Source organism: Bombus huntii, chromosome 9 (assembly GCF_024542735.1).
Source record: "Bombus huntii isolate Logan2020A chromosome 9, iyBomHunt1.1, whole genome shotgun sequence".
Classification (NCBI taxonomy): Eukaryota; Metazoa; Arthropoda; class Insecta; order Hymenoptera; family Apidae; genus Bombus; species Bombus huntii.
Genome location: NC_066246.1, coordinates 7217778 through 7241793, shown reverse-complemented (window position 1 = coordinate 7241793; position 24016 = coordinate 7217778). Strand labels below are relative to the sequence as shown.

At 27.9% G+C, this 24016-nt stretch overlaps 3 protein-coding genes and 2 long non-coding RNA genes across 18 annotated transcripts in view; 2 read left to right on the top strand and 3 right to left on the bottom strand.

The window, feature by feature from the left end:
- Positions 1 to 9: 9 nt before the first annotated feature.
- On the bottom strand, positions 10 to 13649 carry LOC126869219 (maternal protein tudor). 9 transcript variants are annotated; one of them, XM_050625458.1, is made up of 9 exons: positions 13493 to 13635; positions 13223 to 13405; positions 12300 to 13001; positions 9386 to 12053; positions 8885 to 9308; positions 8166 to 8359; positions 6296 to 6460; positions 5740 to 5894; positions 10 to 5346 (listed from the first exon to the last, which is right to left on the bottom strand). In XM_050625458.1, the coding sequence occupies exons 3-9, from the start codon at positions 12908 to 12910 to the stop codon at positions 2247 to 2249; spliced, it is 7317 nt and encodes a 2438-aa protein (XP_050481415.1). In that variant the 5' UTR covers positions 12911 to 13001; positions 13223 to 13405; positions 13493 to 13635; the 3' UTR covers positions 10 to 2246. The 9 variants fall into 9 exon arrangements, with proteins under 9 accessions (XP_050481415.1, XP_050481417.1, XP_050481411.1 ...); XM_050625460.1 differs by having other exon boundaries at positions 13286 to 13405; XM_050625454.1 differs by lacking the exon at positions 13223 to 13405 and having other exon boundaries at positions 13493 to 13649.
- A 400-nt stretch (positions 13650 to 14049) lies between these two features.
- On the bottom strand, positions 14050 to 19176 carry LOC126869770 (E3 ubiquitin-protein ligase RNF146-like). 3 transcript variants are annotated; one of them, XM_050626714.1, is made up of 6 exons: positions 19102 to 19143; positions 18797 to 19019; positions 18328 to 18579; positions 16812 to 17099; positions 16573 to 16700; positions 14050 to 14805 (listed from the first exon to the last, which is right to left on the bottom strand). In XM_050626714.1, exons 2-6 carry the CDS (start codon positions 18876 to 18878, stop codon positions 14743 to 14745), a joined length of 813 nt encoding a protein of 270 aa, XP_050482671.1. In that variant the 5' UTR covers positions 18879 to 19019; positions 19102 to 19143; the 3' UTR covers positions 14050 to 14742. The 3 variants fall into 3 exon arrangements, with proteins under 3 accessions (XP_050482671.1, XP_050482670.1, XP_050482669.1); XM_050626713.1 differs by lacking the exon at positions 14050 to 14805 and having other exon boundaries at positions 15738 to 16700; positions 18797 to 18898; positions 18982 to 19019; positions 19102 to 19176; XM_050626712.1 differs by lacking the exon at positions 14050 to 14805 and having other exon boundaries at positions 15738 to 16700.
- Positions 16003 to 17831, top strand: LOC126869772 (uncharacterized). The gene is made up of 2 exons (XR_007690993.1): positions 16003 to 16128; positions 17542 to 17831. It is a non-coding gene; the product is annotated as an uncharacterized LOC126869772 (long non-coding RNA).
- A 125-nt stretch (positions 19177 to 19301) lies between the features above and the next one.
- On the top strand, positions 19302 to 20473 carry LOC126869771 (uncharacterized). Its single transcript, XR_007690992.1, has 2 exons — positions 19302 to 19855; positions 19981 to 20473. It is a non-coding gene; the product is annotated as an uncharacterized LOC126869771 (long non-coding RNA).
- The window catches only part of LOC126869769 (titin), a 46868-nt gene continuing 42902 nt past the window's right edge, over positions 20051 to 24016 (bottom strand). For 2 of the 4 annotated variants that reach the window (XM_050626709.1, XM_050626711.1), the window contains 9 exons: positions 23547 to 23758; positions 22980 to 23244; positions 22433 to 22654; positions 22210 to 22359; positions 21988 to 22095; positions 21725 to 21877; positions 21519 to 21635; positions 21339 to 21440; positions 20051 to 21106 (listed from right to left, as the gene is read on the bottom strand). In XM_050626709.1, coding sequence (XP_050482666.1) covers positions 20978 to 21106; positions 21339 to 21440; positions 21519 to 21635; positions 21725 to 21877; positions 21988 to 22095; positions 22210 to 22359; positions 22433 to 22654; positions 22980 to 23244; positions 23547 to 23758 — 1458 coding nt within the window. In that variant the 3' untranslated portion in view covers positions 20051 to 20977. The remainder of the gene's footprint in view (positions 21107 to 21338; positions 21441 to 21518; positions 21636 to 21724; positions 21878 to 21987; positions 22096 to 22209; positions 22360 to 22432; positions 22655 to 22979; positions 23245 to 23546; positions 23759 to 24016) is intronic. The other 2 variants (XR_007690991.1, XM_050626710.1) reach the window with 2 other exon arrangements.

Here is a 24016-nt window from a genome sequence, read left to right as displayed (position 1 = left end):
TTATGAGGATACATTTAAAGGAGATATATTTATATAGAGAAGATACATGTGAAGACAAATAAAAAGATATAACATAAAAGAAAGAACCTAATATAACATTTTATGTAATAGAAATGTTTACATCTCATGTTTATTAGAGAATGAAATACTATGAATACATTATGCAAAAATTACATGAGGTTGATTTCTTCCAATGCTTTAGTAATATCTATAACTCAAAATTACAAATACGTTTATATATATACATAAATATATGAAATTAAAAGTAAGTAAAATGACTATTTCACCATTTTTCATACAAAGCATATTTTCATAAATATTGAACTAAATTTTCACCAAATTTTTTCTGCAACACGCAATTTATTTCACTAAATACGTTCATTAAAATTATTTATAAAGTTACATATAAGGTTATTTATAAAGTTTATAAAGTAGTATATAATTACACACATATATCAATACTGCTTTATTAGAGCATAATTTATTAGCATTCAAGAAACAGAAGAATTTGAATCCATAGAAATACCAAAAACCTCTCCTATTCTTTTGAAATTACGATTAATTTTAACATTAATGAACCAATCTTAACATATCTTAATATCGAACATTTTTCATTAATTCATAAGAATTTCTTATTGTAAATTTGAAAAATAATCTGTTTCTTAAATGCCAACATATATGGATTGAATAACATATATGCGGTTAATTTTTTTAACACAGTATAAAAGTGATGTTTAGATTTCGTATTTACGCATGTTATTTTGTCGCGAAAAAGCCATTTATGGAAAATCAGTTGTACATATATATATATATATATATATATAAAATATTATACATACATATATGTATATCAACTATAAATATATTAACAATATCACTCTTAAAAACGTTTGATGTTATTATTAAGCATTATTCAAATACAAAAACCGTACCTTTTTGATAAGAATGATCGGCTGTGTGGAGAAATGCGCAAATAACTAGAAATTACCTTTCTGTTCTTTTGTGTCAAACTTAATAAACATTTACTATTTATTGGGAAAGACAGAAACTACCCAGTTACAATATTCAAATTTTTATAATTTATTTAGTTAAAATATTATTTTATGTTTTCTTTCCAATTATTTTTAAAAGATGAAGAACACTATATAGTATGAAGTTTAGTAATTAATATTTATTTTTGTTTCAATAAAAACTAATATCTATAAACAAAGAATTTAATTTTTTTTTATCTTTTTTATCTCTTTTTTTATCATAAATTTGGTATAATTTTATAAAATATCTGTTGAATCATAGAATTTTTCCTTAAATTTGTAATTAGTACCTTAACAATAGTAATAATAATAGTAATATATTTATATCATTATCTATGTAGGCTCTATAAACAATTGTAATATTTTAAAGCGGAACTTAATTTTTTATTAAATCACTACGTCTGCAGTTAATTTAATAAACTAAAAAAGTTACATAATTTATATTTTTTTGATAAACCATTGAATATAGATATATATAAATAAAAAAGGTAGAAAATTACATATATTCCTATTAATAATTCAAAATCTAATTCAAAATGAATATTTTAAAGTATATAAATTTATATAATTTTTATATATTATATCAAATTTATATATAATTTTGTTAAATAGACATTTAGGTATCTAAACATATCTCTGAGATACTATTGACCTTTTTTTTATTTTATGCTAGAATACACTGTATTGGAACAGAAAAACAATTTTGAATAACTATACATCAAATGTATCCTTTGTTATTCTTTGGCAAAGTACCAGAAAATTATACTGCAATTAAAAAACAATATATATTGTAATTATTGAATATTCCATTATCATTTTTTATAAAACTAGTATAATGTTTTATACTCCAGATTTTTATATTTAAAGCTGCAATATTCATTTAGGAATGTTGTCCTTTACTGAAAGCTTCTGTTTTGTTTCTGGTAAAAGCACATTTTAATATTATTCTCTATGTATTTATGATAATCTTCGTATTTCTTTTCATGCAAGATATTATTCATATAGACAAAAAGTTTTAAATTAAACGTAGATCTCTTTAAAAAAAACAAGTGACCTTCATTTTGAAGAGGTAATTTTAGTATCATTCATAAGTAACAGCATCATGAAGTGTTTGTATGTAATCATTCTGATATTTTAGGATCATCATCTTGCCTATCAGTAATCTTTTCAGAAATTATCACATAGATCAATGGCTCATCATGCCTATTGCTATACCTATGCATAACGCCTACTGCTTACATCACAGTAACTTTTAGAGACCTTAACATTTACTTCATCAGTGTCTCGTGTATAACAGTCTTTGTTACTAGATTTTTTTGTTTCATCAATACTCAAGATGTTAGTTTCTTCTTTTAAAACACTTATGGAAGTATCTTTCCCTGTAGTTTCCCCTAGTGTTTCTACAGATTGTTTCCTCACAAATTCTTTTAAGTTGGATGTATTTCCATCTTTAACATTCTCAGAACACTGAATGTTTATATTTGGTTCACTTATTTCCATTTCAGTATTACATATTTGTGATTCTGATATTATTACATTATCTTGTTCTTTTCTAACATCTTCTAAGCCACTTTTAGTATCTGATGAGTCTGAAATTGTACTCAATGTTACGTTCTGTATTGTACTTGATAAAACTTCTTCACTCACAGTTTCTACTCCACCATGTATTTTAATGTCTTGCATTTCATTTTTATCACTAGATGTCTCTATTTCAGCTTGTGCCTTTAAATGTTCTAAATTTTCTGTTATTTTGTCAATTTTGTTTGTAACAATACTATTGTTATGGTCATTAAATGTATCTTCATCTTCTCTTGGTTTATCCATTTCCATATTTTGGACTATTTCATCTACAGTAAGTTCTACAACATAGTCAGTATTCAAACATAAATTATCTATGTTTTCTTCTATTTCTTGATTTTTACTTTCACTACCTTCTGGTAATCTGTTTATATCTACGTCTTCTCCCTTGTTTGTTTCATTCACTCCTTTTATTGCAGCATCTTCAGATATATTTTCCACAAATGGTACTAAAATATCAGTAATATTTTTCCCATCAAAACTTAATTTAACAGAGAGAAGATTACTGGTATCATCAAGAATCTCACACTGAAACATTGTTTTTCCACCTGCAGCAAGTTCTTCAAATATTGTGCAAGCATCTAAAGGCCAAGAATTTATACTGTTTGGTTTTTTCAGAGCACAACATTTCGATAAAGGAGGGACATTTATAATGTCTGCTGGTAACGTTCGTGTTTCGTTTGTAATCATTATGTTGCCATAATCTATACACAGAACTGCAGTACCTTCTTCAGAATGTGAAAGAATTTTTGCCCTGCGCCATTGACCATTTTCTAAATACTTTGCAGCACAAATAGTATCAATGTCAAATATACTTAATGGAAGGAAACTAGGTGCTGCTTGTAATCTCTCTAACATTATATTTAAATCTGTAGTGTTGCTTTCTGCTTGAATCCAGAATTCATTAGGCGAATTGATGCAACTAACAAATACATTTGATGAATTTGCTTCACCCAAGGGAGATAATCGTTTCTCTATGATCGGTGGTTCACAGAATTTTGCAAGTATATCTGTTACATTTTTACCATTTAGTGTTAATTTTACCAATGATGTTTCACCTTCATCAATTACGTCTAACAAAAATATAGCTGCTCCTTCACCTGATAATCTTACAAATTCCTTACAAGCTTTTTCTGACCATTTCGTAATCCCTTCTGGCATAATTAAACGACATTTTCTTGATAGAGGAGGTACATCTACAAGATCTACCGGTAGAGCACGTATTTCGGTTGAGGTAGCTGAATTTCCATAATCTATATATATAACTTCTGTAACACTATCACTGTGTGATACAACACGTGCCCTATACCAACATTCATCATCAGGATATTTAGCAACACACAATAAATTTTCTTTAATTTCATCCACTTTGGAAAACAAATGTGCTACAATAAATCTATCAGCCATAATTTCTAAATCACCAATAGATTTTTCTTCTTGAACCCAAAACTCATTTGGAGAGTTAATGTGAGATACAAAAGCAGAATAGGGATCCAATTCAAGGTCAACTATTTCATCTATTAATTCTTCTTCTGTATGAATCTTTACAGCATAATGATTTTCGACTAACATTTCACTGACACTTTTACCATTTACTAACAAGTCTACTCGTTTTGGAACACTATTTGCTATTACCATGGCTTCCACAGACTCAACTTTTACTAAACTTTCGAATCTTTTACAAATTGCAGAATTCCAATCTTCTGCTTCTGCAGGAATAACATCTAATCTGCATTTAACTGCATATCCCTTTATTTCTTTCCACTCATCTGGCAACTGTCGAATCTTTCCAGATTTATTATTGATGATATCTGTAGATCCAAGATCGATAAGTCGAACAGTGGTGATATCTTCATCGGCATCGAGTACCTGTGCCCTATACCAGTAACCATTTATATTGTTCGAAACAATGCATAGACTTCCTTCTTCTAATATTCCATCTATTTCTGGAAATGTAAGTGCATCCTGTTGAAGTTGCGTATGTTTACTATGCAAGTCTGAGTAATCATCTTCACGGCGAAGCCAGAACTGACTAGGTGAATCTGCATAACTTACAGAGACTTTATATTTACAACCCTCTGTCATATTATAAATTGTAGCTTCTGTCGGTCCATATATCTTCTTTTCTGATATTAAATTAAGAGAACGGAATTTGCTACTGAACTTTTCTCCATTATATAGCAATTCTACTACCCATCTTTTGTTAACATTATGAAAAACGCAGGTAAGACCTTTCCCTCTTAAATGATGTTCTAATATATTTGATTGTTCAAATACTGTACCCTTAATTATTACTGATAGTGAGACATTAATAGCGAGCTGGTGTGGTGTATAAAACCGTGAATCTAACATCATTACTCTATTATGGGGCATAAAGGCAGAATTGCCAAAATCAATGTAATTTATATAAATTCCCCTCTTCTCAGAAATACCTATAACCCTAGCTCGATACCACTGACCATTACTGCTTCTAACAGCGCATAAACGACCATACTCTGGTTTCCATAATTTTCCGGAAATAGGATAATACTTATTGAGTGTATGAAGTAAATTTTCCTCCATTGGGTGGTTTTCCGTAAATTTTAGCCAGATACTACCAGAGTGTTCTATATATATCGCTATTACTTTTTGAGTAGAACTAAGAATAGGCAATGGACATATTGGTAATATTTTTTCATCTGACCTTTCGGGAATATTTATTTTATAACCATTTAGGTCAAATAATTTTACGATAAGTCTGCAAAAATAAAATTAAATTTTATATACATAGAAAAATGAATAAAATCATAATTAGGATAGATAATTGCATTGTGATACTACCAAACTGAGTGAGTACAGTACATTACTATTCTTCAAACTCATATGCAGGATGGATATGAATTTGATGGATTAATGATACATGAATCATTTATCACTAAAAATTTTAATTTACATTTAAAAAAAAGCACTGGTCAAATGACTACGAATGACTTTATTTTGTATTCACTTAATAGGGTAGTATCATATCATAGATTTCTCTGTATTCACATTACCAATTTCTCTGAGTTTTATAAAAGAACATGAAACAAAAATATATTTTGTTCAAAAATATTCTAGTAACAATTTATAACAAGCTGAAGATTAAATTTACCTATTATTGTCAATTTCTTCCACTTTTATAATTACTTCTTTTCCCTCAATAGTTTCTTTGAATTTAGTATTTGTCTCAGAAATAGTATTTCTTACAAGGGAACATTCAATTGATTGATACTGCATTACAGAAAGTTCTCCTGGTAAAGCTAACACCTAAATTAATAAGTTATAATAATAATCAAAAGCTTTTATTAAACAAAGACGATGTAAAAGCAAATAATGTAAGAATATTTTTATTATACTGAATATATCATACTAAATATTTCAAATATTTAATCAAGCGCATTGGTTAGTATTAAGCAATATACTATTAATTTAAAGATTTATACTTAAGAAATTAATAATCTTAACATAAATAAAACTACTTTAGTTCTACTATAAATCTTTAATTCGCTAAAATGAATTATTATTATTATTGCATTAACATTCTTCAATGCAGCAAATATGGTATTAAGTAACTTCTACTCCTAGCAATGTTACATTATCTATACATAAATTGAATTTGGCATTTACATTGATCTAGCTTTTGTATTTTTCTTTTTTGCAAAACTCACACTATCTGACAGAATTTCATGGTATTCTCCAGTATCAATGAATTTTACATTAAAGCCTGTGGATTGTGAACGGCTACTGATTACCGCCCGTCTCCAAACTCCATTTGAATCAACCAAACAACCTGTGCCTGGGCATATCTCATGGGTTGATAATCGTTGCATCACCTGCCATTGCCATACTTATCCTTACCAATATTGTAAATTTACTTAAATTTTTATGCACAAGTTTAATTTTAATATTAGTTTCATACTACTCTTGATATGATCTTCAATTAAAATTATTTTGATAAATAAATAATTTTTAGCCTAATTTTTTATAGAAACTTAAAATATAAATAGAGATAAGTTACTTATTAAATATAATCTTATTTTTATTAGTATCAAAATACTACACATTGCAGAAATGATTAGATATATGTATTCAATATATCTATAAAAAAAAAAAGAAAAATTAACATGCAATGTTAGACATAACAGAATAAGGGGAATGAAATATTTACTTCTATTAACATAGTAAATTACAAATGTATTATATAAGTGAGTATATAGAAATAAAAATAACAACACAAAAACATTAATTAACAAAAATATTGATTTTAAAAATACACACAGTTTATTATGTAAAATAAATATATTTAAAGTTAAAAATGTCTAAATATTTATTCTTGTAAAAAAAATAAAAATTTTAAAATACACAAAATGCTAAAAGTTAGAATAAAATTCTCTAAATAAATTTGAAATGAATTTTGTATTTATACTATTAATGTGCTCAACATGACTTCATATATTTGTTTTAATATAAGTACTCTAATAATAAGTAGTGAATATAATGCAATTCTATGATTGTAATACTGCACAAAATACATAAACTTACCTCTTCTCACTATATAAAATACATTTTATTTACAAATTATTAATCAAATACAGGTCCATTAATCAAAATACAAAATGGCAGAGATATTACTGTGTATGATAAATGTATAAATATATTAAATACACTGAACACATAACGGTAGAAGAAAGTGTCAGTACAGCACAAGGAAGATAAATTTTACTTTGATTAAGTTATTAATACCATACATCGTGCAATGAAAGACATATAAAAGACAATAACAAAGGACATATGATTAGAATAATGAAGATTAGTAATAGATTGTTAATTCAGTAATTGCATAGTTTCTCTTATAATAATTTTTGTTAGTTTGAGGATTAGTTTGTTATGATCTTTTCCAATTTTTTAATATCGCAATTGTACATAATAAAAAAGAACAATTGCAATAGTAATTAAACCACTTCAATTAATTATTAGCATAAATATTAATAATAACCAAGTATCAGTACAAACAGTTTGTAACTCATGCATTAAAATATGTACTATTTAAATTTTAATAACATAATTAAGGTAATTTTATGTTTAAAGCATTGTTTTAACGATTTTTTGTTTAAAGATATTTTTTCTCAATTTTATAAATTTAATATTCTAACTAAATTTAGAAAGATTATGATATTTCTTATTAACAGATGTATAAATAAATTAGATCTACTGAACAATAATTTTTACATATCAGTAACTTCCATGCATCAAATACAAAATTAAACTTGCATTTATCTATTCATCTTACACTGTAAGTACATGAGTACTATGTACATGCAGAGTAATATAATAGATAGGTACATAATCATGAAAAATGAATAAATATAATGTAATCGCGAAAAAACGGATAATACAATAGATAGATACATACATATACATAGATAGATAGATACATAATCATAAATAATGTACTCATGCAATATCTACTAAGATTACTATTCATGATATTTTTATTTAATAATGTAATTAAATATATTTGCATGTGTGTAAACGTACCTCAGGATTTTTGTCAGCCATGTATGTATTAATTATATCTTCACATTCAGTAGCTGAAGGTAATTGTACATAGAATTCTGACATATTTTGAACACTTGAAACTTTTACTCGAAGTGCTTGACCATTTAAGAGATTTATATCCACTCTTTTTATGTTAGATTTAATTATTGGTTTTGAAGTATTATTATCTGAAACTAAAATAATGCTACATATTATATACTTCTTGATTATTATTAAAATTAATCATATGTAAGTATGTTTAATCATGTATGTTTAATCAATTCTTGTTCATGAAACATATTTAATCGTTTTTACTTATTCTTTTAAATCATATCTTCTTCTAAAATGCACATTAAAATAGGATTATACTTTTTGTAATTTTTTATTATGCTAAAATCTTAAAATAAGATTCATTGTTATATTAATCAATTATTTCATATGTTATTTGTATTAGTTCTATTATTAACATTTAATATATGTGCGTACGTTATATACATATATAAAATTGTAAAGGTATACTTTTATAAAATAAAATTATATAATTATATCGTTATATTTAAAAAAATATATTACAAAATATAAGACTCGTTTAATATTTTTCATTAAAGATTCTTTTGCCTACTTTTAAAAAGAAAACGAATCATTTAATTTCATTTTTAGAAACTGTTTAAATCAGATATAAATAAGTTATAAAAAAGATATATAAAAAATTATCTTACCTGTAACATCAACATCTGTTTTAGTATCTGAATTGGATAGTGATGCAAGATTTAGTTTAGCTAACATCTTAGCTACATCGTCTCCGTTATTAATTAACGATATTAAATATTTATTATCTTTTTTATCGTGAAAAACACACGTGCAGTTGTCAACATTAAAGCAATTATCAATTTCTTTTGTATTTGCTTCAGACCAATTAGAACCATCTAGTGGAGCAACATTTAGCAACGAACATTGGACAGCTTGTTTAGGAAGACGCATTAATTCCTTTTCTACTGGATAAATGTTCTGAGGATCAACTATAGCACTATTTCCAAAATCTATGTACTGAATAAGATGACCATTTAATTTATTTAATTCAATGATTTCTGCACGATAAAAAGCTCCATCGTCAGAGAATATTGCTACTACTGGAGATCCAACCTAAAGGTATTTATGAAAACCAGTTTATAATATATGTAATACACGGAAATTTTAAATCATCCAAATCAAATAATCACCTGTAACGTATATGAAATTGGCTTTTTAGTAACATATATCCTCTGAATTTCATTCATCATAAACTTAAATTCGTTTTCGTTATCTAGTATTTGACAATAAAAATTATTGGGATTTGTAAACCATGTAATAATCACGTCTTTTTCAGTTCCAGGTGTATATGGAATTGTACTCCATTCAGTTATGTTTTCTTTTGTTAGTTCGATATCCTCACAAAATTCTCTATTTATGAAAATCTCTGTTTGCCCATTATCAGTCATTCTTTTCAGTAAGACACTGTACATACCATTTTCTTCACTTATAAATTCTGCTTCTACTGTTTTATTAATAACTAAATTCTCAAAAGCTTCTATTTTCTTTGAATCAATATTATCATCCTTTACACCAAATAGTTTACAATGTATAGCTTGTTTTGGGAGTTCCAAAAATTCCTTTTGTATAGTTTTAATTTTACCATATTCAATTGTTTCTATATTGCCATAATCTACGAATTGTACAGTTACATCATCTTCTCTAATGGATTTGATTACAGCTCTATACCATTTTCGGTCTTTTGAATACTGAACAACGCAATATGCGTCACAAAACATGTTACATTCTAGTAGTAACCTTCCTCCATTTTCATATACTGATGCCATATTTTCCATCATAGTCTCTAAAGCAATATAATCAGAATTTAATTGTACAAAAAAGTCACAGAGACTATTTATAACAACTACTTCAGAAGGTTTTATAATTCCAGTAGTTATAGTATGATGTGGAATATAAAAATTATTTTTATGTTTCATAGAATTTTGTAAATTTTCATTACAGGTATAATTAGCGACGTTTAACTTATTTTGTACAAGCCTATATCCTTGTCCTTTTCTTTCTTTAGATCTATTACTATCATGATAATCACTATTTGTCTTCCCACTTCTATAATTTCCATCGTTATTTCTATCACTGAATTTGTTACTTTGCATTCTTTCAGAAATGCCTCCACGTCTAGAATAACTACTACGATTAGTACTACTTTTCCCATATTTGGTATTGCCCTTAAATGATGTATCTGAAGCTCTATTTCTATTACCTCTGGTACCTTTCCCGATTTTAGACGAATCATTACCATCATGTCTATTGCTCCATTTATCTTTTGTACTACGATTATTAGAAGACTCATCTCTGTTAAATCTTTCATTTTGTGAATCATTATGATGAAAATGACTACTTGATTCATTTTTAAAAATTTTAAACTTATTCATTTCTTGATCACTACTACTGTTATGTGTTTGATGCAGTGATATTGATTGATTCTTTTTAAACCATTTATTTACATCCTCATTTTCAACACTTTTCAAAATCAGTTTAAAAGAGTACTGATTTCTTACATGTTCAACTGGAACTATATGAAACAATTCAGAAAGAATATTCATGTTGTGCTCTTTTTCATACAAATCTACCACTAGACCATTAGAAGTTATATCTATAACTTTTATATGGAAGCGTTTCTCTAAAGTGTACGACTCAAACCGATCGTGAGTTTCTTGAGTAGGTTGAATCACTCGATGACCATGCAAAGTACATTTTATAGCTTGTGCTGGCAATGTTTTGACTAAGTTGGCACGAATTGAACGAAGAGACCTTAAAGTTACAGTTTCTTCGTTACCATAATCTACATATAAGACTCTTAGTTTTTCTCCATTTATGTCCAGAATCTGTGCTCTATACCATTGATTATCATATAAAGCAGCACAAGGAAGACCAATCTTTAATTCTGCAAGAGTTAAAGTAGGTGCAGTTGTACAAAAATCTGCTAAATCATTCATTATTAATTCAAGAGATGGTACATAATCCTCGAGTCGTACAAAAAATTTCTTATAAGATTCCACAAACGAAACATAGACATTTACTACGTCTTCTACTGATAATGATTTTGGTGTTTGGTACGTAAAACAATTTATAGATTTCAGCATAACTGGAGGTGGAAATGCTTCTCTAAGAATGTCTTTTATGTTTTTTCCATTATCATATAAGTCTCCATATTGTACTAAAGGTGGTCCCTCTGGTGGGCAGACATGCAAAACAAGGAGTTTTCCTGCTAGTACTTGTTTAAAATATTCTTTCATTGTACCTGTAACATTTAATTCGTGTACACCGCTTAATGTGAACCGAATAGAGAGCACTCTAGGATTAATAAAGTGAGGTGGTAACTTGAAAATATCTGTGTATGGTAACACTTCCGTGTGACCAAAATCGACATAGTAAAGTTTACACTTATTTTCCATAACAGACATTACAACAGCTCTGCATAACACCTTATCTCGCGTATAACGACCTAGACATACTGATCCAGGTAATGGAGGTTCTTGTAATGGCTCTAGAGGATGACTGTTAATATCTCTCATGAGTACGCGCAATACCTGAGTGGTACTTTGAAGTTGCACAGAAAACTTATATGGACCATCTTCTACAAATGAAACATATACATCATGCTTTGATGACACATCCAAAATGCGAGATTTAAATACAAGAGCTTCTTGAACAGAGGCGTGCATCGTATGTTTTTGCTGAGCTGCACAGCATGAACAACCATTTTGTTGAAATTCTTGAACTTCATTTTCAGCAGAATGTAATGAACTCAGATTTTTTTCATATAATAGCAATTCAGGGTCTGTTATACCTCTTGAACTAGAAAGATATATAAAAGTTTTAGTAAGAATAATGTCTCTAAATTCTTCCAAATTTTCAGCAACATTTTATTAAGCATAATTAAATATAATTCAATAAATAATATGAAAGTCAATATTTTAAACTTATAATTGATAATAAAATACAAAATTATGAGTGACATAAACATAAGATTGTAAATAATAATTACAAAAGCAATATGATATAGAAATATTTATTTTATAGATATCAAAATAAAATAAATACCTATACATTTCTAGCAATGTTGCTTTTTTTGCTATGTATCTCCTGATTAAGAATTCAGTGAAATCCTCATCATTGTACACAAGTTTAATAAAATTATCGCTATTGGTTATAGTATGAATCACAATTTTATATTCATTGTACCGTAGAGTCTTCTGAATTGACTCAATTACTTTGTTAGACCAATGACCATTTACAGGTAATAAATGCATTAATGTAAATTGAAACGCCACAGGTGGAAAAGATTGTAAAGATTCAGAACCAGGTATATCATCAAGTAAATGTATTTCTTGTATTGGAAGCAATTCAAGATTACCATAATCGATGAAATGCAAAAGCACAGTATTATCAATATTATTTATATGCTTTATTCTTGCTCGATAATATCCATCATTTTGAAATTTAGCACAACAAAGAGCATTTATGCGCAAACTGTTTGACTGAGTTTTAACACAGTTTTGACGTCTAGTAAATTGTTCAACAAGGGGTAAAATCATACGTTCTACACATGTTGCAGAATTTTTATCAATTTGACCCCATATTCTGAGGAATGTATGGCATGATTCAATATGAGTCACAAAAATAATCAACTCTGAATTTTGTTTTATGCTCATTGTGTTATATAATTTTTTATATAATAAAAATTTGTATTTTCTTATATATTTTTTTAATTTTTATTTCGTTAAATAGGTGAACTTGTGTAATCTGAAATACAAAACTATTGTTAGATACCTCAAAAGTAATTTTACTCAATCCTCAACGTTATCGGAAAGTAGGCCACCTTAGCCGCGACTTATCAAATAATGAGATCGGAGGATCATGCGATCATAACTATTTCTATTTTTATATACCTTTCCTAACGGCATTACTTCTTATGTATATAATTTTAAAAGTTACCGATATAAACAATTTTTTTTTATTTTTACCATATTGTATCAAAAGGTATCACGTAACCGTTTCATATTCTATTAAATTATTTGACTCCTTACTTATTTGAATGTAGTATAATACAAATTTACATAAAACTTCTTCTCACATATGTTACTACTTGTTCTACTTGTAATATTAAATATGTAGATCACATTCATCAATTGTGAATGTACATACACCTAAACCGATATTCTTTATATGATACTGCGTATAAAAAAAGGTGTATCAATATTACAACTAAATGTAAAGCTACATGTAATACAAACCTCACAATTAGGGTATCAAAGACGTTTTTTTTAAATTCATTTCATTAGAAATTAAATAATCACTAGCTTTTTCGCAAAATTGTTCTTTCACATACATCAGAATGTGGCGGTTGACCGGCTTCTTGTTACGCCCACGGAAGTGTTCTTGAACATTATTTTGAAATGATTAGATGGCGCGAAAATTTAAATTATATGCCGTTTAAGATACGTTCTATACATTTAATTTTGTCAAAAAAGATATAAATGAATTTTAATTTAATATTCTTTTCAAATATGCATAATAACATATACTAAATATATTAGTATAATTGTGAAAGTAGTAATTTTTATTTGTAAAATTCCTTATAAATATTTTTATTACATTTTCAAATAAAATATTACGGTGAAATATTAATTGTTCATGAAAAATATGTTTTGTTAATATTATCATATATGTGTGTTACTAGAAATAAATATGACAACTATGTAATATACATACATATATATTTATATATGCATATATATTTATCTATATGCTACTATACATATATTTATATATATACATATATATAAAAGCATATATTTTTAATTCTTAAGAACCATTACAATACATGTTTTTAAAAATTATTTTTACAAAATTGCATTACATAATTTTTTTTATAAAATATACTCCATTAAAAACTAAAACCTTCCATAATTTAAATAATTTTGCAAGGCTATCAAAATATTTTCTTTAAGTAACATTATTGTAATCACATCAGATAAGGAAAATTGTCCTGTCTCTATCAGAACTATATTTGTATATAATTTGCACATGATTTTAGTCAAGTTTCAAAGCTTTTTTGGCAATCTCATTAAAAGTATATAAAATGTATTTAATCCCTAAATAGAATATCTATATGTTGTGTAGGAATTTAATCAAACTGATATTAATTCAAATGTTAATTCGAATATAAGTACATGTAATTGGTATCATGATACTATACTATATCATAATACTGACGTAATAAATATGAAGTGTACGATAGTAAACAATGTTAAAAGATCGATAGAAAATTATATTTTACAAATTTAAATAGGGTATTTAGAATGCCTAATATCAGCTAATATTAAAGAATACAGATCTTACTCTTATCTTTTTAAGATCTGTAAAAAAGTTTTCGGTTGTCGCAAAGTCTCGACACAATTTATGTACTTCAGAAGAATGACTTGTTTATATGTATCTGAACATGCTGAAATGCATGTACGCGAAATTACTTATATTAGTCGTTTCAGCAGTTCTGGCAATCTATTCCTCCTGTGACGAGACCGAGTTGCACTGCGACGCAAGCCCACTAGATGTTGATGCGACATTATAACAAAGAAAAGTAGTTAGAAAATTCATTTAATCTTTTATTTTTTAAAAAAGAACGAGTGAAACAGAGTTAAAATATCACGATTTCGGACACTTGCATTACATCATATTTACGGTCCGTCACGAAAATCATAATAAATTATCAATCATTCAAATCAGTGTTAAACAAGAACGGAAATAAACTCTTGAATCACTCGTTACGATTTACAGCTTCAAAGTTATAATTAAGTTCCTGATTATCAAATTATTGTAAGTAGTGGGATATGCAAATTTTCTCAACTGTTTTTTTAATACTACATACTGCGTTTGAAAATATTAAATTTGAATGAAATCTAATACTAAAATAATTAGTGATTTACATCTATGATGAAAGAGGAACTTAATGTTATATGAAATTTGATGCACAGCAGCATGGTTTTAGTCTAGAAAGAATGAATCTGTCTTATTTTATTTAAAAAGAAGTAAGAATTTGAAGCATAATATTATCAGAAAAGTAGTAATATATTTTGTAATTCGGTAAATATAACAAAAAAATAAAAGAATAAAAGTACAAGAAAGTACCTAACATATGCTATATTTTTATTTTTATCATGAAAAATCGAAGATTCTTATATAATATATCTAAAATTAATTATTTATTTCATATTATACATATCTTTTTTTTAATTAATAGATTATTATATATTTTTAATTTTCGCTGTTTATAATATTTGTAAAAATATTCAAATAAAAGTTTGCATAATTATTTTAGTATTTATAATTTCCTTTTACATCTAATTTTTAAATACTGGAGGTGTAAAAACTATTCGGTAAAAAATATTTTTATATTACTAGAATCGATAGTATTATCACCATTATAGTAAAATTATCTACAATGCACGAGAAACGCTATGATTTTTTAACAAATGTCTAGTTTATTTTTAACGATAATATTAACAAGTTGAATGAAAATCATGTTATTTTTCGATATGCATCAATTTAAAAGATTAATATAAGAAATGCTGATAACAAATGCAAAAAAGATGGCAGTGCGCTAATTATATCGAACGTATAAATAAGAAAATATTGCTAAATTTCAGAATATATTAATATTTTATGTGCAAAAACAGTAGATTATTGTTATTTTTTAAGATACAAAAAAATTTTAAATATTCTTAATTACTCTCAATAACCTAAAGTTACGACATAACATAATTTACAATAATTATGAAAATTACATAAACATGAATTAAGTAGAATCAACATTAAAGTACAGGAACATGGAATGATATTTCTTTCCTGGAGAACATTTTTTAAGGAGATGGTAAAAAGTGTAAAATTACTAATATATGCATTTATAAAGCCTGAACATTCGTAATATGCAAAAGAATATTTAAAATGATCATCCACTGAATATTTAGTTGTGAAAGACTTAATTGTACTTAATTGTTTTGTTTTTAATAAGCATCACAGAGCAATGTACAGATTGCATGTCAGTACATCACATATATAAATGTTCTGCATCTTTGAACATGTACATGAGTTTATTATACTATATTTTTCATTTAATAGGATGCACATTTATTTCAATAAATTAAACTTTTTAAAAATGATCTTCATTTGATGAATAGGAAATATTAGATGTTTGTAGTCATTATAATGTAGGATGAGTGGAAGGTGATTCACTTCCTTCATCTTCCTCTAATTCATCATCTGTATCTGAAGATAAATGTTCTCTCAGAACTAAGGAACGCATTTGTTCTAATACCTGATGTAAAGAGTCTCTTTGTTCCATTCTGTCATTTAGAGGTGTAGCATCACCACTTGCTGTTCCACCAGCTGGTGTTTGTGGTGTATTACTTGGAGGTACTGGAGTATTTGTACCATCTCCGGTGCCTTTAAACAAAAAGTTACATTACCCATATATATAATGCTAATAATCATTACAAAGCTCTCACAAGTACGATTAAAACTTCAACAAACAACTGGTTTTAGTAATTATTATACCCATATCATCACTTGCAGGACTAGCTGGTCTTTCTGCTCCCCTTACTTCTCTAGTGATTTCTTCATCTTGATTAATTAATCTTAAACCTGCTACTCCTTTTTTTGGTACATTATATAAATCACGTTTAATTTTTCTTCGCCTAGAAGGATCATTTCTACGTAATTGGAGCATTGAACCAAAATCAGCAATATAAAGAAATCCTGCGATCAATAATTCACAATTCCGTTTGCCTTGTTTATATGCAGTTTCTAATTCATGACTTGTACGTTGATCATATTGCCACCAACCTGTAACAATGTAATTCAAAATTACACAAGTTATGTTGTCCATAGAATCAAAATCAGAGTTAGAGTCAGAGTCAGGGTGAGTGTGAGAATCAGAATCAGAATCAGAGTCAGAGTCAGAGTCAGAGTCAGAATCGGAGTCAGTATCGGAATCAGTATCGGAATCAGAATCAGAATCGGAATCCGAATCGGAATCGGAATCAGAATCGGAATCGGAATTGGAATCGGAATCGGAATCGGAATCGGAATCGGAGTCAGAGTCAGAACTGGAGTCAGTATCGGAATCAGTATCGGAATCAGTATCGGAATCAGTATCGGAATCAGTATCGGAATCAGTATCGGAATCGGAATCGGAATCAGAATCGGAATCGGAATCGGAATCAAAATCATAATCATAATCATAATCATAATCAGAATGATTACATAAACGAATGTTGTGTTTCAGCTGGGGAATTTACAAAGAAAAATAACTTGTATTCTGGAATACAGAAGTTTTATTACAAATATACATGGAAACTAAATTGTAATCCTTTTATAACAAAATAATGAAAATCCTTATACTTTTTACATCATACAATATTTTACATGAAAATTTATAACAGGTATATTGTGCATAATACTATAGATAGTTCTATGAATGGTTATATAAGGTATAAATACAATCAAAAACATTTTATGCCAATAATATTTAAAAAGATATAAAAGATGCAATTACAATTTATTTTATTCCTGAAACACCCTTGCAAGGTGCATCTTTTCTATCACGCTTAATATTACGTTTATAATATGGTTGATATTTTCTGTACTGACAATTGTTTTTAAAGTCAATTATATAAAGCATGCCACAAATTAAAATTTCACATTGGGTGCTACCTAGGTTGTAAATAGCTTCCAAATCCTGGCTAGTCCTTGAATCATATTTCCACCAACCTATGAAGGGGTATGATATAAACTCCTCTATACTTCATCACATGTTTTTAACAAATAATGAAGTTATTTACTTTTTACCTTTAATGTTCTAGTAACATTGATTTTATTTGTAATTTGAAGTATATTATCTTAATAATTTACTTCTTTAACTCATGTTTTTATATCTTTGTGCATAACATCTATGACATACATATATGTATATTTGTGTAGATATATTTATATTTAATAAATTATATTTATAAGAATTATCTTATCTGTAGCTAAAAAATAAAATAAATTTGTGTAATAAAAGATACTGTACCATTTCTACCTTCGTAAAACCATTGATATTCTTCTTCAAAATGTTCTGATTCCTTCCGTGCTTCATCTACTTCTACCAGTTGTGGTCTATTAAGAAAATCAGGAGGAATTTCTTGACGACACATGGGACATCTTTTGCTTTGATTCGCAACACCTTTGACACAGAGGTAACAATATATATGATTGCAAGGTAATCTTGCAGGATATATACATGGTTGAAGGCAGACTGCACATTCTAGGACTGTTGTTGAACCTAAAAAAATTCATTTGTAAATAATGTTATAATAATAAAGACACTTGTTTGAGTAATATATGTGACATTTTCCAATTACGTATAACCGAAATATAATTACTTTAAATCGAACGAAATATTTTTAATGTATTATTATGAAATTAATCAATAATAGCTTATACATGTTAACAGAAGTGATAATGGGTTCAATACTTTCGAAACTATTTCAAGTCTATACCTTCTTTTTCGTCAGCTTCCTTCTCTTTATCGTTAAGTGTGCTACTTGTTTCTTCCTGTGAGTGAAGTTTCGCTTGAGCCATAATTGCAAACAAATCTAATTCTTCATTAAAAGAAATGAAAAACCTTGTGAATAGTAACACACATCATGTCAACGTTAAAAGAATTAACAGATAACGAGTCTACCTTAAGCCATCTTCGTTGTTTATGACAGGTCAGTGGTTCTGAATTATAAAAACAAGTGAATGAATGTTTGAGAACCCCTTACATCCACTGCTTACTTCGCATTACGAAATTCATACATACGTAGATTGTGCATTGTTGTAGCACATAAGGATTAATTTAAATATTAAACTTTTAGTATTTAAAAAGTAGCAAAACAAATCAACAAAAGCTTATATATAGCAAACTTCTATTTTTTATTGAGATATAGTCATTATAGATGAATGTTTACTTTTATCTTATTTGTACATATCAGCTTGTATATATATATATATATATACATTATATTCGAAACAATTTGTGTATTATAAATATTTTTCAAACATTTATTGATTATTATTTAAATTTGCTACACTGATGTTTCATATGCCTGTTTATGTCACGTGAGAGAAGGTCTGATAAAATTATTTGCCATTTCTAATCTATATCTCAATTTTGAAATTATCGAACATATACTTGTATAATTTATGATGTAATTGTAACTATATTTGGTGAAGTTGTAGGAGTGCTACTTCCTCTCTGATTTTGATAATTTTTGAATATGTTCAAAAGTGCAACATTTTGAACAACTTGTTCCTATACATATAACTGGCGGTTAGCTTCAGTTTCTAAGATAGTCGCAAAAAAATTTCCACTTCAGTGTATTTTCGTCTATAGTTGTGCGTTTTGGTGACAACGTATACGTCAGAAGAATGGTTTTAAATTTCTTAGTGTTTAACATTTTTTAAATATCATTTGTTATGTTTAGTAAACTTTTTAATTCATGTTTAATTATTGGTAAATGTACAGATCAAACCTAACCTTTCCGATATTGATGACTTTTTAATATGTGATGAAGGTAAACAAAAAACTATCGGTATCATACAGTACCTGTACTTGTATATGTATAAATATATCTATATTGGTAGAAAAAATATTGATTTTTTTTAAAACAAATCTATTTGTATTTATTATTGTTTCTAGCTGACATATGAGTAATGAATGTGGTAAATAAGGAACAATATTGATCATGCTGTAATATACAGCATGCAAATAAGTATATTTGATTTTTATTGAATGACGGATTTAAAATAACAATTATGTGTCTAAAACCAATCTCAATATAAATATACATCTATATACAAAACGTATGGCTTAGGTCTTAAATAAAATTATTGTACAATATACAATTTCAAGTTTGTGTGTTAGACGCCATAAAATACTGTTAATTATTATTCAAGGAATAGTTATATACTATATCTAGTAGATTAATTAATTTATATATAAATCATTACCAAGCTTGATTTTACGGAACATTTGGCAGTTTCTTAGTTCTCGTAAACCATAAGGGTACAAAATATAATAACCCTATTACCTCATTTTTAAAATTATGTACATTATTATCAATTTATTTTCGGGAAAATTAAATGTCTTTATAAAAATACATAGAAATAAAAGCTCGATTCGTACTGCAGTATTTGATGTAATCTGATAAAAAGTACCCAATACTACACCGGTCAGTATCACAGCTACTCTCTGCTCTTTTAGCTTCAATGCAAATGTTAAATAGTCCTACGCGTGGGCAATTACTCATTCGGTATACATGTAGTTGCGGTATCCGGGAGAAGGGAAAAACAGAACAATTTGTGACGTTATATAATGTTGTACAACGTGTTGGCTACAGCGACGTAGGAAACTTAAGTTTCTGCAACGTACTGTAACCGAACGCAAAATAGTCTGCGCACGGCAAGAGTTAGATTTTCATATTACTCATTGATACATACCACCAATGAGCAGAGGAAATCTTTTGGTCCAACACATATATTCTCCTTGATAAATCACTGCTAATTCATCTGGAGATCATACGTCATTTTAATCGATTGCACGAACTTATTCGTGCGTGTTTAGGAATCACAATCACCTTTAAATAATACCTGTAAATTTAGATTCTACTTTTATATTTAATTGTGTCGTTTCTTCATCAATTTCTCGCGACACCGCATATCATGATATTTGGCAGCGCTCCACGACGTTTACGCCATGCACCAAGAGATTGTGCGTGTGTTTGTAACGTCCTACACCACCTCTTTGTTCTGGCGCCATCTTCGGCCTGCAATATAATATTTGTTGTAAATGAAACAACGATTATTGAGAAAATATAATATATAAAAATTCTATCTTTATCTTTTATAAATAATAAAATACAATAGCGAAACTCGATTTCATTAAATATGTTAGTTTTACAGACATTAGAATAAAAATTATGTAAATTTTTGTAATGTAAAACATAATGTAAATTACATTATAATATCGCATCGTATTTTATGTAATAAAAGTATTACCTTAAATATAAAAGTTTCCTTTGATGATAATTCTTGAATTTCAAAATAATCTTCAAGGTCTGTTTCACAACATACTATACACTTATCCAGATACAACGGTTCCTAAAATAAATGAAATTTCACATAATAAGAAAGAGCTCAATTGCGTACATCTGATTTAAAGTCGTGAAAATAACTTACGCGCAATAATGAATAACGTCCAAGTTTTTCTTTAACTAGCAATAACGTAGCTTCCTTGATACCAATGTGTCTTGGAAAGAGAGAATCATCGTTAAATTCAAGGTCCTCTGCATTTGGCTGTAGAAAAATTTGTATAATGTGTGAACAAGCGTCAATTATAAATATAGAATATCGTTAAATATAATTGTAAACGGCATGATTTATACCTTGCCATTAGTAACCAACATGGCAGTTACAGGAGCAAGCTTGACAGTACGCCCGCGTCTCCAATTGTTATCTGTTGGCTGAGCAACTAAAAGACGTCCTTCTAATACGAATTTTGCTTCTTCATGAGCCCATTCTAATACTTCTACGGCCATCTATTATTTATTTGTTGTATTAATTTACATTTAACTCAAATATATTTAAAGTTAATTATACAGTTAAATAATGCATTCGTATATTTTAAAATAAATTATTTCTACATTACCTTCCTTAATTTTATATTCACCATATCCTGTTCACCAATAGGTCGTCTACCATTCTGAATAATTGAAATTCTTCTCCAAAGCTTTGTCGAAGTTACATCCTTTGCTTCCTGTTATTACATTATTAAATTTGTCCATTGTGCATGTAATATTTACATATTTACATTAAAATATTGATATTAATTTTATTCGAAATTTATAATACAGATTAATGATATACTTACAGCATTCATATGTTCCAAATGTAACTCTATGGTAGCCTGAGCTTGTTTTAGACTTTCTTTTGCTTCTTGTATGTCTGGTCGTACAGAAGGTGTAGCTTTCAGTAATCGAGCCAACAGGAGAGGATATTTTGTTACTCTTTGAACGGGAACCTAGAAGAAAAGAATTATTTTTTATATAAAGTCTTGCATTTGAAAAGATGTCATAACTCCGCTTTTCCCTTACCATTAGGAAGGAATTCAAATTCATTCTACGTAAAACAGTGTTTTCCATTTGTGAAACCTTTAGAAAAATTCGCAGTAGTTCTTTTTCCTTCTCTAAATTCTGTAATAATAAGCTTGCGCTTCCTTGACGGGTACAATAGCTTTCAAATGCATGTAACATCCGCTCAGATTCCAGGAAGATTTTTCCTACATCTACTGTTAGAAGATCTTCATCCCCGGATTCCTATAAATTATTTAGAAATTATTATCCTTATTTGTATACAACCTTATTTCTTAAAATCAATCAGAATGTTAGATTAAAACGTTCATTCATCGATAATAAAATGAAAAATCTATTTGATACGCTTCTATTCAAATGTGCATTATTTTTATTTATAAAATTATATGTTGCAGAAATATCACAGGGGAAATTTAAATTAAATTACTTTAAAAAATTATTTTCAACTTTATTCGGTATACAGTATGGTCACAAATAATGTGTAATACATGTAACAAGAGTTGATGAACGTACAAGTAATAGAAATGGTATTGAAGGGCTATCTATTTACCTGAGCAAATTCCACGGCATCTTTTAATTTTTCTGCGAGTACAAGGTTGTGTTCGAGAAGTTCTTCTACGTTGAGGAAAATCGCTGCAAGCTGCTCGGATGTGAGAAGCCCAGCCCTTAGCATAGGTCTGTGAAATTCTTCGAGAATAATTTGTAGATCTCTTCCGTACTTTTGTTCAGTCTCTACAATCTCTGTAATGATTTCTTTGCGCTCTATTCTCTTTTTAGAGCATTTTCTACACACGAAAGGGGCGTACACTACACCACTAAACAAACATAATAACAGTTATTAAAATCCTTACTACATTAAAAATTAAATTACAAATTCATATAATTAAAAGTAGTAGTAGTAGTAGTATTTATTACTTAATAATAATAGTACTTTAACAAAATATTAACAGATATATTTTTACAAATTAGGAAAGATTGTAATACTAAAACATTGAAAATATATGTATATATTCATACGATTACTTCATATTCTAACAGAATACAAATTGTAATTGTATTTATTTCCTCTCAGGTATTCTTTTGTTAATTTGTACACAAATATTATATCATCACTTACCTGTCTGTTATTAAAGGATCCAAACGTTGTTCGCAGTCCTCGCAGTGCTTTGAATCACCGGAAATCACTTGTGGGATTCCACTGAGGAGACTTCCTGGTCCCGAAGAGACATTTCCTGCCCTCCAACGTCTTGGCACGCCCCGAGTGCTGCTGGCTTGACTGCTTTCTGATCCCACTCCGCTATCAGTTCTTTCTATATCTACGGCTCTTACCTTTAAAAATTGTAATTCACATCACGACTTTTATCTGAACTATCATTACATGTATTACACGCGATGTTATCTTATTTACGTGTGTGTAATAAACTTTTAATTGGAGAAACAATAAATAGACGATTATCGCGAGAAAAATACAAGTTGGTTTATATTAACGCAAAACTATGGCATCAAGAATATATTGATTTCTGATTTCGAAGCATTATAATGTAATATCATACAAGAAAAAACAAATAGAAAAAAAAATATAAAACT